General features: G+C 42.5%; 3 protein-coding genes across 3 annotated transcripts; 1 reads left to right on the top strand and 2 right to left on the bottom strand.

Annotated features, from left to right (window-relative positions):
• Nucleotides 1-1,250: 1,250 nt before the first annotated feature.
• Nucleotides 1,251-3,737, bottom strand: LOC135704557 (zinc finger and BTB domain-containing protein 24-like). The gene is made up of 6 exons (XM_065226020.1): nucleotides 3,678-3,737; nucleotides 3,411-3,605; nucleotides 1,940-2,995; nucleotides 1,713-1,882; nucleotides 1,505-1,646; nucleotides 1,251-1,433 (listed from the first exon to the last, which is right to left on the bottom strand). The coding sequence occupies exons 2-6, from the start codon at nucleotides 3,585-3,587 to the stop codon at nucleotides 1,251-1,253; spliced, it is 1,728 nt and encodes a 575-aa protein (XP_065082092.1). The 5' UTR covers nucleotides 3,588-3,605; nucleotides 3,678-3,737.
• Nucleotides 3,738-6,351: 2,614 nt separating this feature from the next.
• On the top strand, nucleotides 6,352-8,214 carry LOC135704556 (zinc finger protein 81-like). Its single transcript, XM_065226019.1, has 5 exons — nucleotides 6,352-6,612; nucleotides 6,677-7,323; nucleotides 7,377-7,754; nucleotides 7,813-7,954; nucleotides 8,023-8,214. The coding sequence occupies exons 1-5, from the start codon at nucleotides 6,454-6,456 to the stop codon at nucleotides 8,188-8,190; spliced, it is 1,494 nt and encodes a 497-aa protein (XP_065082091.1). The 5' UTR covers nucleotides 6,352-6,453; the 3' UTR covers nucleotides 8,191-8,214.
• Nucleotides 8,215-8,356: 142 nt separating this feature from the next.
• LOC135704555 (GDNF-inducible zinc finger protein 1-like) lies at nucleotides 8,357-11,161 on the bottom strand. The gene is made up of 6 exons (XM_065226018.1): nucleotides 10,860-11,161; nucleotides 9,925-10,790; nucleotides 9,352-9,865; nucleotides 9,065-9,234; nucleotides 8,862-9,003; nucleotides 8,357-8,791 (listed from the first exon to the last, which is right to left on the bottom strand). The coding sequence occupies exons 1-6, from the start codon at nucleotides 11,013-11,015 to the stop codon at nucleotides 8,498-8,500; spliced, it is 2,142 nt and encodes a 713-aa protein (XP_065082090.1). The 5' UTR covers nucleotides 11,016-11,161; the 3' UTR covers nucleotides 8,357-8,497.
• Between the last annotated feature and the right edge of the window lie 2,539 nt (nucleotides 11,162-13,700).

Here is a 13,700-nt window from a genome sequence, read left to right as displayed (position 1 = left end):
GGTAAGTAAATCAAGATTCCTTGACAAAGTTTGTCAGTTTCTATGCCGCCAATTTTGGCAAACTGTGCCAGAAATCTAAAATTTTATAGGGGAAAGTGGGGCAGTTTGGCTTTATGAAGGGTCAAAAATGACAAGTTTTAGCATAAAAAGATTTAACAGAAACAATTATTTTCTGTAGAATAAATTAAATTTCAGAACTACTGCCTATTTAAGGCTATATTTGTTAAGTCTTGTGAATGATTGATTTTTTTTTACCAAAGCAGCTATTTCAAAACGTGATTTCATATGATAAAGTCATATTTATGAAAGGAATAATGCTAAATTGAATTTAAGTTGAAACATCAGTGTTGCTCATATTGCCCCGAATGGACTTAAGTAATATTTTGTTAAGAACATCTTTAATGTTATTTAAAATCTAGGAAAACATCGTGTCATAAGAAACTAATGACCATTTATGAAGCTGTTAAAGGAATACCAACGATTACTTATGAGAAACTACTGATAGAACTTATTTTCTAATTCAGAAATTATTAGTTTTGACATTTTGAGCTAGTCTATCTTTTTTCGAATATTTGCTCTAGAGAAAAGTATTTTGTTAGACTTAAATGAAATGAATAGTTGAAGTAGGCTTCAAGCATTCATCCTGCAACAGATTTTTTGTAAAATATGTTCAATAAGTTCATTTTTAAGCGGGTGGCCACATTGCCCCATTAAACATATGGTCCCACTTCAGTGTTCACTCGGCTGTCGACAAAAGCAGGCCACTCTCAATGTGTGCCACGCGATCGTCTGTTTTCTCGGCAGCAACCATTGTGTGGTCCTCCTCATTGTTCTTCATCAGTAGTTCTTTCGGTCGTCGACTTTGGAAAGCAACCGTTTAGTGATGAGTGTGTGAGTACTGACCACGTTCTGCGTCCATTGCTGCAATGGAAGCGCTCTGACCCTCGTTGGCGTAACTGCCATGCAATGAAACCACTGGAAGCGGCTCCAGTTCTGATGGAGGAGGCTTTTTGGATAGCGGAAGATAAAGTGTTTATTGTGTTGTACCTTTTGACTATAGTTTTAAGATGTATTGTATAGTGACCAAGAATCTTCGACTCTATAAAGTTAATTCGTTTGAGCCTTATTAAATAAACCAATAAACAACAATATGGCCCCACTTACCCCTATGAGCCAAAAGTCAATGCTTATGGATATGTTTCTAAAGCGTGATGATAAACAACGTAAACCCAAAAATAATCAACCTTTATTCAGCCATTTTCAACGGTTGCAACAGAGCCAACCAGATCGACGTTGGAGGAAGCCACCGCTATTGCTGGCACTATTTGAGCCGTGCCGTCGCCTTCGGATCCCGCGCAGATTTCCATATGTTGCTTTTTCTGTGTCCTGGTGGCAAATATTTGCTCACACTTGGGACAAGTCTCGATGCGCTTCTGCAAAACAAAATTCAACGTAAATTTCTTCACTCATACCAACTCTGCTTAACCACTCAGTGTAAATTTACCCTTTTGGCTCTCATCTGCCCCATCAGCAGCCCCGGAATGGGTTTCACACGAACGTTTACACGGACGCCATGTTTGATGAGCATATGCTTGTTATAGAAGTAATGGTAACGCAAGTCGCGCCCGCAACACATGTAGTCATCTCTGTCGGTGAATGAATCGTTTTTAGAAGAAAAAAATAGAACAAAAGTTACTTCAGCTTGAACCTACCGATAACTTATGCACATATGGTTATCAAACCGGTCAGCAGACGGAAATACAACCAAACAAGTCGCACACTCAAGCTCTTTAGGATCATCGTGGCGGGCCTTATGACTGTCCAATTTCTCCTGGCTGTCGAACACCTGGACACACACGTCACACACAAACCTGGTTTGAACCTGGAAATATGGTTTCACTTGTTACTCATGTTAACGATTTCCTACAAACACACAAACCCCGTGAACACTTTCGATATGTTCCTTCAGTTTGTACGTAGTTTGGTAGGCATTAGAACAGTAGCTGCACGGAAGCCGAATCATATCGTGAACAATTTTGACGTGCTGGATGAGGCTGTGATTCCTTTTGAATTTCTTGTCACACAACTTACAGGCAACGTTGAGCGTATCGCTGTGCGAGAGTATATGCTTATTAAGAATGGTTTTCCTCCGGAAGATTAGCCCACAAATTTTGCACGGGAAAGTGCAGTCGTCCGAGTGTGCAAATTTAATGTGGTTGCGCAGATCGCCCTTTGTGTTGTGGCCTCTTTGACAGTAGGGACACACGTGTTCGAATTTGTTCAAGTGACGATCCATGTGACTTTTCAAGGAGTTTTTCGAAGAGCACCGAAGTCCACAGATGTCACAGACGAACGATTTATGCGCCACCGAACTGTGTCGTTGGTACATTCGAATGGTATTGAAAACCTCCGTACAACCTGGATCCTTGCAAGGATAGCGGCGAATTTCCCGCTTGACGTGTTTCTGTTGGTGTGTCTGTAAATTACGCTTGTAGTACGTCTTGAAGTTGCATTTTTGGCATTCCAGCGGCGTTTCCAGTTTTCTGCCTCCATACTTGGATTTAATCGGGGGTTTCAATTGCTTAAAAATAGGATAATCATCGGAACTGTCCGTCTCCAGCAGTATAGGACAATCTTTTGTCAACTCGTTCAATTCGTCGGGGGTACATTCCTCGGCGTAGATGACATCCGATTTTGGGTTCACGTCTTCCAAGAGATCTTTGGCACTATGTTTGTACTGTGGAAATTCATCCAACAAATCCTCAACGGAATAATCATCTACGGTGCACAGGTCAAGGTCTTTAATCACCATTCGCACTAGGTCGGATTTACTGCGGAAGAGATCCACAAGCGGTACAGAATTGGAGCGCTTCAGTTCGACCAACGAGTTCATCAACAGGTGGATCGTGGTGATCTTGGAGCGGTACTTGGCGAAGAATCTCAGCAGTTCTAGACAAGGCAGGCAGACCATGCTCGGTAGGAGATCGTGTTTGTCCTGGGGATGGATAGAGAAAATAGCATTCTGTTTATCTGTTAATCTACAATAATTCTCTTCATATGAAACGTCCACGAAAACCTTCTCTGAATAGTTAAATTGCAACGTTGAACAATGTACACGGCCAATGAGATCAACCCAAATTTGAGTTCAGTCTACTCATAATTTCATAAAGTGCAGGAACTCAGCGATGAGTAAATTTGTGGAAAACCTCAAAAATCTACCGGAAAATGAGGAGTACCAATAGACTAAGAGAATACAATCGTTACTTTTCACATATTCGGGATTTTTTCCTGGAAAATCTGGAAAAACATACCGCAAATTCCTGCACTTTTTGCGATTTATGAGTAGCTGAACTCTAATTTGGGTTGATCTCATTGACCTTGGCAATACCCCAACGTGACGGTTTACTTACCTCCGATATCACAAACGTGATGGCTGTGATAAAGTCTCGAATACTCCCGCCATCCAACACGGGGTCTGTCGCACTGAGGGGAACCATCACCTCCCTGTGCAACGGTTGCGAGTTTGATGCCTTCAGGCAAAGCCGGCAAACGTGCGGAAACTGTTCCAGTCGGAAAATGGGTGTCATCGTGGTGCATGCAAAATTCTTCACAGGTCACGAAAAACAAATTAATCAGACGTTAGATTTTATTTAAGAATATTCTATTTAGTTGTTTACCGTTTTGTAAATTTGGTGCGCTCTTTCGTGATGGTGAATTTGTGCAACAGTGTTACGGTTTGTTGTTGTTATGATTGATTTGACGATTTCTGACTGCATAATCCAGGGCTGTAGTCGATGAGAGGATGAGTGATGAATATAGTACAGTATCCCCCCACTAATTCGACAAACGCTGTGTATGAAAATTAATCTTCAATCAGCTCATGTTGGTGTTGGAGAAAGCCTACCCGCATAAACGCGAACCATAACTTGACCTTACCGAAAATGGTTAAAATTTGTTTATAATCCCTGCTAAACTTTAACTGCAGTGGTTATGAAACTTTATATGAACGTTTGTGTGAGAAAACAAAGAATTTTGAATGGTAATGGTTCTTAAATGAGCCGCGCCGGTGGTGTAGTGGTAAGCGTGATAACCTCTCACCCCAGCAGGCCTGGGTTCAATCCCAGTCAGCACCGCCGGGATGTTCTGAGGCATAACATCTCTGATCACGCCTTCCTTCGGATGGGAAGTAAAGCCGTTGGTCCCCGGTTCATGAGTTGATGGATCGATAGGTAGGGTCCAGGTGTGGGAGCTGCCTTCCTGGCGTCGGTAGCATTGGTGCTCAGCACGGAAAACAAGATCGACGGAAAACAACCCAAGGAAAAAAATGGTTCTTAACAACCCATTATTTGTAAGGTTCACTTCCAAAAAAACCATAATACCTAAGGTTAAAACTTTATCACACAAACGTTCATGTAAAGTTCCATAACCATTTTTATTTAAAGTTTAGCAGATTGTATAAAAATTGTTTAACCATTTTTGGTAAGGTCAAGTAACCCGACACACAATTCGTGAAACTTCTTTAAAGTTCTTTATACAGAAATAAAGATTTATGTCGGCAATTCTTTACTTTAAATTTTCTACTAGGGTGAAGCCGAGGGTGAAGCAGATCATGAAATATGGTTGATTAGTAATCCAAAAAATCAACGTAAACGCAAGTAGTGACGTCACTAACTTACTTTTACTCACACAACTTAACCGATTGCTTCACCTCGGGTCCAGCTCATTGGTTTACGTAATACCAACAATCCATACGAAACTATCGATTTGAAATTTGTTCACTACTTGACTAGTCTATTGATCCCAAGCAAATCGATTAACGTAACGCTCGGATAGCAGGGTTAATCGATAATAGTACGTTCAGACTGGAGAGTTATAACACTTAGATAGAGCTGGAATTAGGGCGTAACAGCTTTTGTAAACAATGACTTCTTTCGATGATTTCTAGAAAGTTAAGGCTCGCCAACGCAAATCAACAACACCATCGGGTAGGGGACGACTGCCCTTACCCGACGGTTATGATGGTTTACGTGGGAATGCCTTGAGTTCCTAGAAATCATCTTTAAAAGGCATTGTTTACAAAGGCTGTTACGCCCTAATTCCAGCTCTATCTAGACATGTTATAACGGTTGTCAAATAATTGCAACACAGAAACCACCATCAAGCTAGCGCTATAACATGTTATAACCATAGAGGTAACTCTAAGACCACTGGGTCCCGAAGAAAATCATTATTATTTTTGGCTCACTCAGTACCAGAACAACGGTCCCAAGCAGTCCCAAGCTATTTCACTCACCCCTGCATGTTCTGCATGAATCCACACACCCCTGATGTTATCTGTCAAACTTTCATAGCGAATCAAAACAAACATAGTGTAGTAATAGAATTTCAACTAGAATAGGGTACGTTAATCGTTTGCTTGGGACCAATAGGCTACTAAAGTGGTGAGCCAATTTAAAATCGTTAGTTTCGTATTGATTGTTGTTATAACTCTGTAGTCTGAACGTACTATAAGACTAGAAGGTCCCGAAATAACGTGCTCAACTTTGGCTCAGCTCTGGTACTATCTTCGGTCCCAAGCTAATCGATTCACCCCTCGAAACATAGGAAAAACCAATCACCCCTCATTTTATCTGTCAAACTTTCATAGCGAATCAAAACAAACATTGCGTAGTACTAGAATTTCGACTAGAATGGGATACGTTAATCGTTTGCTTGGGACCAATAGGCTAGTCAAGTAGTGAGCCAATTTAAAATCGTTAGTTTCGTATTGATTGTTGTTATAACTGCTCAGTCTGGACAGCGTTTAACTTTCCATCTGTCAAATTTTAACCAAAAGTTAAAATAGTCCACCAAATGGTTCAGAGCCTTAATAAAGATAACTAACTAGCGTAGTCTCGTGAGATCCAGCTTGGAGAACTCTATATTACTCCTCGTATTACTCAATTCCGGAATGGATTTTAAGGGGAGTCGCTGTGACATCCTTATTCACAGAACCACTTCGAAATTTTAAGTGCACAAATATCAGCTTCTACGACACGTGCAACATTCAAATGTCAAGTGAAATGGGGTACCGATTTTCGATATTTGTGTAATTGAAAATTACAAATGGAAGTGCATGTATAGCCTACGTGGCGGCCATTTGTGGACTCTAAAAGGGATCACCTTAATTCCGTAAATCCCGAGATAAATCCATTGGAGAATTTCATACATTGGATTAGTGGAGGTATACTGTATCATGTTTACAATGGCTCGAGACTAGGGTGGTCTTCTTTTAACAAAACGTGCTATCAGAAGTCAAAATAATGCTGTCAGATTGTTTTGATTTCAAACCTCGCACGACTTCATGTTAGGAGGACTTCAGCAGTTGTTGAATATCAAAAGATCTACGTTACGTTACAGTTAGTGATTTATTTTAAAATTGGGTGCATGTGAGTGTGCCTCGGGGCAACCGAAATGACCACCTTCAAGCTGGGCAAGTTCCCCTACGTGTGCCGCCTGTGTTTGGAATCGGTCACCGAAAAGAAAATGATGATTACGGTCGATACAGTCGACCCGGTGCTGGACGGGACTGCTCTAGATTTCATCACTGCCATCACGTTCAAAATATCGGAGGTAGGAATTTCCATACACTCAAGAAATTAAACAAAAAACCATTACTTAAATCCAATTTGAGCAGGACAAAGCACGTTTGCTTCCGCAAAAAATCTGCGCCCATTGTTTGGAGCTGCTCAGATTCTTTGCCAAGTATCGAATCAAAATTATGGCCACGCACCTGTTGATGGACTCACTGGTGGATCTAAAACGTTCCAATTCGAAGCCAATCCAGGAACTTTTCGCCAGCAAAAAGGACCTTATGACGGACCTGTGCAAAGATCTTGCCCTCTGCAACAAGCGTGAAGTTCTGGTTCAAGATCTGCTGGACGAATTCCAAACCTACGGCTTTGCGTCCATGTCCGAGAACCCCGAAGATGAAAACCAGTCTGAACCAAGTGAACCGGAGGCAAAAAAGTCCAAACGATACACCAGGACCTTCTGCTGCACGGTACCAAATTGCACGTTAACTTTCGACGATGTGTTCTCCTATCAACGGCACGTCCTGGATGGCCACAAAGTGTTCGTTTGCGAAACCTGTGGGATTAGGTGTTTCACACGATCATCTCTGAAGGAACACCAGGAACGGCACTTGCCAATATCCAACCAACACGTGTGCCCTTACTGTCGGAAAAATTTCAAAATGAGCGGCGATCTGAGAACTCACATTCGAAATTGGCACCTGGCGAGCACCACCTATTCATGTAGCACTTGTGGCGTCGAGTTCAAAAGGTAGGGCCTTCTTGTTGGATGTACTTTTACATAAACGTATTTGCATTTCACAGGAAAGATGTCCGAGACTTGCACCAGAAGAGTCATGAAAATGTGTACGACTATCCGTGCACTGCTTGCGATAAGAAGTTCAAGGTCCCGGCCCGTTTAAGACGGCACCACGAAGAGGTACACGAACGACGGCGACACATCTGTGAGTACTGCAGTAAACCGTTCCCGAAACTGACGAAGCTGAAGGACCACATCGAGAGCGTCCATGGCGTTCAAATGCGTTTCGTTTGCGACATCTGCGTCAGTACGTTCCTTTCACAGGAAGAGCTGGATACGCATAAGCCACGCCACGACCAACCAGGTCAGCTCGGTTGCAGCGTCTGTTTGGCCATATTTTCCTCCGATGACGAGCTGAAGGAACATCTGTGTATCACCTATCGGTTAGTTGTGTAAAATTAAGTTTTTGTTTATGGTTAAACTCTCATCTGGTTACTGCAGGGATGATTACGTGTGCTGTGAGCGAGATTTCCGGCAGGCTTATGCCTACAATAAGCACATGTTTCTGAAACACGGTACCAAAACTAATGTTCGGGTCAAACCTGTGCCCGGTCAATTGATGGGAACCATGCGAGCGCAACGCGTAACTATTTTCAAATAATGTGACTCAATTCAATTGTCTTCAATGGGTAACATGTCTTTCATTTGTAGAAACGTATCGAGAGCTGTCCCAAATGCGAGATCATCTTACCCACCAGGGCGAAGAAAAAGCAACACATGGAAAGCTGTGTAGGTAGTGCTCCAACGAACGCATTGTCTGATCTACCAGAAAGAAGTGGTGCGATGGATACTTCGTTGCCAGTTCAAACAAGCGAATAACGTCAACATTCAACATGCAGTGTAATGAACCTACCTAGTCAATTATTAAGATTATTACACGCTTTAAAATGAACTTGTAGTACATTTCCTGGTTCGACGTCCTTAAGGCATGACCCGCACAAACAACGAAAAGGATGGTCACCAGTTCGAGTTATAAACCTTTGTTGCGACAAGCATTTATTACCATACTTTAGCGATGGCTACAGTAAAATCCTAACACTACACGACATGTACCTCCTAAATCTATATTCACTTAATTCACTTTCATTCTCAACAACGAACTATCAATACAATCCAAGGCTCCGTTTTACACCACTTCCACCTTGTGCACGATCTCGTCCGTATCGTAGTTATCAATGTACTCGATCTCGTACGTCGGAGAGACGTTAGCGTTCGGAACTGCCAACAGGGGTGCACCGACCGGCACCGAAACTGACACTGGCAGCACTGCACCTGCTTCGACATTCGACGTTCCCAGTGCTGCTGTTGCTGCAATGGTGGTGGCGGTAGTACCTGGTCCCCGGCACGAAAGCATGTGCTGCTTCTTTTGGTTGCGAGTTTGAAACTCCTGCTCGCATCTAGGGCAACGTTCCGCTTGTTTCTGTGTGTGAGTGGGGAAAATGGTTAGTGGTTGTTTGGATAAATTATCGGGGGTTTGCTGGAAGAGTTACCCTCATAGCTCGCAGTTGCCCTAGCAAAAGCCCTTCGGCGGGTTTCACGCGGACGTTGGTCTTGAGACCGTGAGCCAAGAACATGTGCTTATTGTAGTAAAAGTGAAACTTGAAGTCCCGGTTGCAGCAGACGTAGTTATCCCTGAAAGTGGGTAAAAACAGATTAGTGATTCAAAGAGATGAATTACATTAATAAGTGTCACTTGTAAGTGATGCAAAGATGTAGATCGAATTCCTCCTGCATCATGTGCGCTGCCAAACAGATACCACACTGCAACGGTTTCGGATTCTCGTGGTGAACCTTGTGTTCGTCCAGCTTGTCTTTGGAATTGTACGACTGCAAGCAAATATCACAGACAAAGTATGTTTGGATCTGGAAAGAAGTTTTTCTATTAACCAAAACAAGCTTTGAACTGAAATAGGAAACCAAAATCTGACAACCTATCTGTGATGATTTCAGTGCGAATAGGATCTTACGTAAATCACTTACATTGTGGACTTTTTCCATATGCATGCGCAGTTTGTCCTTCCGGCCGTAGGATATCTCGCAATGGTCGCACTTGTACCGGACGTCCTGATGAACCGACTTGATGTGCCTGTTCAGGTGGGTGTACGATTTGAATCCGTACCCACAGACGCTGCAGGTGTGCGTCCGCTGATTCGTGTGCGTCTTGATGTGCTGGTTGAGGGTGGATTTGGTCTTGAAGCTAAGTCCACACTCCGGACACTTGACCTCGAATGCGTTCAGGTGAACCTGTTTGATGTGCAGCAGCATCTCCGGGCGAGTGTAGTACTCCATCGGACAGTAGTCGCATTTGAACTGCCGTACGCTCTCGTGACGCTTCCGGTGCGTTTCCAGGGCGAACTTTTGCTCGAACGATAGCCCGCAGGTGTCGCACATGTAGTCCCTGTGCTCGAGCCGTTTGTGCTTGTCCAGTTCCTTCTTGGTTTCGAACTCCATGTCGCACCGCTTGCAACGCTGCAAGGATGGGTATTGTTCCCTCCTGGAAGAAAACCGTACTCAAATTAAATAAAAATCACTAAACATTCCCATCTAACCTACTTCAAATGCTTCTCCATATGCACCTCAAACGTACGCGGATAATACGTCTTAAACTTGCATTTGTCACAATACTGCAGATCACCCTTTCTGTGGCCCTTCACCGACAGGCGTTTACCGTGCTTTCTCTGTTTGTTCTGTGTCATCAACGACTCATCCAGCTGAAAATCTCCGTCGGAATCCTCATCCTGCAGCTGACTGTCGGTGTTCTCCAGCATTTCCGACAGATCCTGATCGGCAAAGTGTTCCGATGCATGGGACAGCCGTTCTTCAATCAAATCATTCTCGTACAACTGAACTTCATCCTCGTCATCTTCCTCGCCAGCATCGGAGGATCTCGACGTCTTCAACCGTTTCAGCGGCTTATCATCCTCTTCCGACTCATCCTCTTCAGTAGCAACCTTTCTCGGTCGACCGGGTCTCCTCTTAAGCTTATCCTCCTTCTTTATGATTTTCGGACGACCTCGCTTCCGCTTCACGGCCGTTTCCAAATATTCAACGATCATTCCAGTGTCATCCACCTCCACCTTTATCAAGGAATCTTCCATGAAATCATTGCTTTCATCATCGCGACTTTCATGCTTCACATCGGCCATCGAACTAATGTCGTACTGAGAAAACTCATCCAGCAGATCCTCCAGACACAGTTCATTCCCCTCGAAAATACCCAGTTCCTTCAGAAGCTCCAGAACGTACTCATGCTGCTGTGTAAAAAGCTCCTCCAGCGTCGACTTATTTCCTTTCTTCACTTGAGCCAATCCGAAAATAAACTTCAAAACGTAGTTCAACCGCTTCCTATATGTCAGGAACTGGTCCAACTGTTCCAGACAACCGTCACATATCCCATTCGGAGCCACATGCCTGAATTCCTACAGGAAGCCAAATGTATGTTATTATTCCTCATATCAACAGAAATACTCTAAATCAATCCCACGTACCTCCGGAAGGGGAAAGGTCAGTTCGTCCAGCACATCGCTCAGTTTGTTGCCATGTTTTTTGCTGTGTTCGCCGAGGACGGTCATCTGGTTCTCGGCCTTCGGCTGCAAACAAGCCCGGCAGACGTGCGGAAAGCGTTCCAATTTGAAGATCGTCATCGCAATTGCCGACCGTACCAGTAGAGAAGAGACCCGACGCGTTCGCGCAATGCAGTCGATACTCGGGTATTACTGTTGCTACTTTTTACTGAATTCCGATGTATTTTCAACAATTTAAGCAGATAAAATCGTATTTGGAAATGGTAGGAAAACGCCACCAGCCAAGCGCTCACTTTTTTTTCCCCAAAATGCATGTAAACAATGAAACCGCCGTCAAAATTATTGACAGTTTGGTAAAAAGGGCAAGGCAGGGGTGTGATTGAAGAGTGCGAGCTTTGTTGTGTCGGAGTTGCGGTGGATCAGAATGCGAATTTGTTCGAAGTTTTTTTTTTTCATTGCTTCGATCCCCACACAGAAACAAAATCCATTGGCAAAAATACTATATTGATGGTTTAAATTAAATACTCCCACCAATAGATTTGTGCAGAAACGAAATTCGTTTAATTTGACTATTTTTTCTTTCAAAACTACTATGCCGTTTGAGTCAGCATAGTAGTTTTGACAGAATGGTAGTAAATTTGATTATATTTATAGTCAACTATACTGAAATCATGGTAGATTTAACGGTATTAAGCGTAGTTATACCATAGAGGTAACTCTAAGACCACTGGGTCCCGAAGAAAATCATTATTATTTTTGGCTCACTCAGTACCAGAACAACGGTCCCAAGCAGTCCCAAGCTATTTCACTCACCCCTGCATGTTCTGCATGAATCCACACACCCCTGATGTTATCTGTCAAACTTTCATAGCGAATCAAAACAAACATAGTGTAGTAATAGAATTTCAACTAGAATAGGGTACGTTAATCGTTTGCTTGGGACCAATAGGCTACTAAAGTGGTGAGCCAATTTAAAATCGTTAGTTTCGTATTGATTGTTGGTTATACTGAAAATAAGTGTTTTCTGCAAAATAGTATTCCTAACTATTATCTTTGTTTCAGTGCAGAGTTGATGTTAATAAATAAGAGCATACACAGCAAAAAAAGTTGTTGAATATTACATCGAAACTGCTGCAACCAGGTCAATCCATCGGTTGTGTGATATCACATTGTACGATGTACATCGATTTTGCGAACAAAATTACATCCATTGATATAATATTGTATCTGCTTTTTGCTATTACATCATTATTTCATACATCACCCCAGGGGGTAACTCACTCTGCCACCTTGTGTTTAACACTCCAAAAACACAGTTCGACACACTCCAAACACACTTCCACCAGAATTTTCTATTAATTCTGGCACCACTTCCATGACTGTTTACATTCGATCAAGTATTCGATTGTTATGTTTATAAACAGCAGCTTTGCATCTACGACGAATGTGTTACTCTTTACTCTTATTGGCAAACAGCAACTGATATTCGTAAAACATGATGGATTTTTCCTTACCTTTTCACTCCACTGAAAAAGCCTGAAACTGTTTTTTTTCTGCTCCAGACTTAATTATTTACAATAAAATTATAAAACAAGCAAGGTGAACCTGAGACTGAATTATTTTACACCAGCCAGGACACCAGCAGAACAAAACCCGTCCGTCCATCCGTGTTGATTTTTTTAGAAATGGATGAGGTAAGCTTTTATTCAGCTTTTTTGAAAATAAATTAAACGCACAACAAATTTCCAGGATTATTTCTGGATGAAAATCGAAGCAGTGTATGGTAACGTAAGTCTTCACATCAAGTCTATACTGCAGTTATCGAACCTGGTCAGCATGTCATTAGCAAGGCTGACCAGGGAAGAAATATTGCTCATTCAGAGAGATATGCGAGAGATGGCACAGGACGTGGCAGAGAAGGCAGTCATTGGTGGACCATCTCTAGAAAGTTTGTATGGGAGATACGCGGATCGACCACATGAGTTTAGTTTCATGGAGGGAGAGATCTTGTGCATTCTGGATCTTGCGGATATTGTGCGAACAAATGGCATTAGCCCGTTTTTGAAAGCACGTAAAAAAGTGCGAATCAGGGCGCGAATGCATCTTGGGTCCGCCGAGGAACAAGACGATGAATTTGATGGCCACAAGGAAAAACTCCAAATGAAAATTGAAGCCCATTTCACCAATCCGTAAGTATACAGAAGGGTGAAATTAAAATGAAATTAGCGAATTTAGAATGCACTACAGGATGCACTACTTGTACCAAGCTTGTTCCAAAAAGGTATTTTGACCGACTTCAGTAATGTGACACTTGGTCCTGATCATTCTAAAATCCAAGCTAATGTAGTTGTAACCTTTGAATTTAAATTTTAATTTTCTGTTTCGTAGGAAATATCACTTCGATCACCAATACTTCATGTCGAACTTGATGATTGCTGTGTACCGTTGCCAGGAACAATACCGAGCGGAAATTACTTGTCCGTTGTGTACTTTTTCCGGAAAAAATACTAAGCTCTCAGCAACCGCTGATGCTGCTGGTAACTGGAACTGGAATATATATAGTTTTACGCGGCATGTTGCCCTGAAGCATCCTAGTGGCTCGGATTTGGTTGCGTCCATACTCTCCAAACGGCGTGCTTCTGATGCTGTCAGTCCAGAAATGTCATCTCCTCCGAAGGTGCTTTTGGAGGCGGATGATATTGAGAACAAGATCCCAAGCAAGAGTTATGTTCAGCTTGAGTCGTCTACAGGGTCGTCCATTTCAAACGAAGCTGATGAAGATCCGAGTGTCATCGAATGTAAGTT

The sequence above is a fragment of the Ochlerotatus camptorhynchus genome, unplaced genomic scaffold (genome assembly GCF_037179485.1).
Source record: "Ochlerotatus camptorhynchus isolate MF236.1 unplaced genomic scaffold, CSIRO-AGI_Acam_v1.1 ptg000244l, whole genome shotgun sequence".
Lineage (NCBI taxonomy): Eukaryota > Metazoa > Arthropoda > Insecta > Diptera > Culicidae > Ochlerotatus > Ochlerotatus camptorhynchus.
Note: the sequence above shows the minus strand (reverse complement) of the source record. Positions and strands in the feature narration are given on the sequence as shown.

What these genes read in the sequence shown, in the direction of transcription:
- LOC135704557 (XM_065226020.1), bottom strand. Translation starts at nt 3,587, where the DNA reads ATGACACCCATTTTCCGACTGGAACAGTTTCCGCACGTTTGCCGGCTT. An exon ending in TCACGTTTGTGATATCGGAG is followed by an intron (nt 2,996 to 3,410) that starts GTAAGTAAACCG and finishes ATCCATCCCCAG; the next exon opens with GACAAACACGATCTCCTACC. An exon ending in CATATGTGCATAAGTTATCG is followed by an intron (nt 1,647 to 1,712) that starts GTAGGTTCAAGC and finishes ATTCACCGACAG; the next exon opens with AGATGACTACATGTGTTGCG.
- LOC135704556 (XM_065226019.1), top strand. Translation starts at nt 6,454, where the DNA reads ATGACCACCTTCAAGCTGGGCAAGTTCCCCTACGTGTGCCGCCTGTGT. An exon ending in CATCTGTGTATCACCTATCG is followed by an intron (nt 7,755 to 7,812) that starts GTTAGTTGTGTA and finishes TGGTTACTGCAG; the next exon opens with GGATGATTACGTGTGCTGTG. An exon ending in GAACCATGCGAGCGCAACGC is followed by an intron (nt 7,955 to 8,022) that starts GTAACTATTTTC and finishes TTTCATTTGTAG; the next exon opens with AAACGTATCGAGAGCTGTCC.
- LOC135704555 (XM_065226018.1), bottom strand. Translation starts at nt 11,015, where the DNA reads ATGACGATCTTCAAATTGGAACGCTTTCCGCACGTCTGCCGGGCTTGT. An exon ending in TGACCTTTCCCCTTCCGGAG is followed by an intron (nt 10,791 to 10,859) that starts GTACGTGGGATT and finishes GGCTTCCTGTAG; the next exon opens with GAATTCAGGCATGTGGCTCC. An exon ending in GGCAACTGCGAGCTATGAGG is followed by an intron (nt 8,792 to 8,861) that starts GTAACTCTTCCA and finishes ACTCACACACAG; the next exon opens with AAACAAGCGGAACGTTGCCC.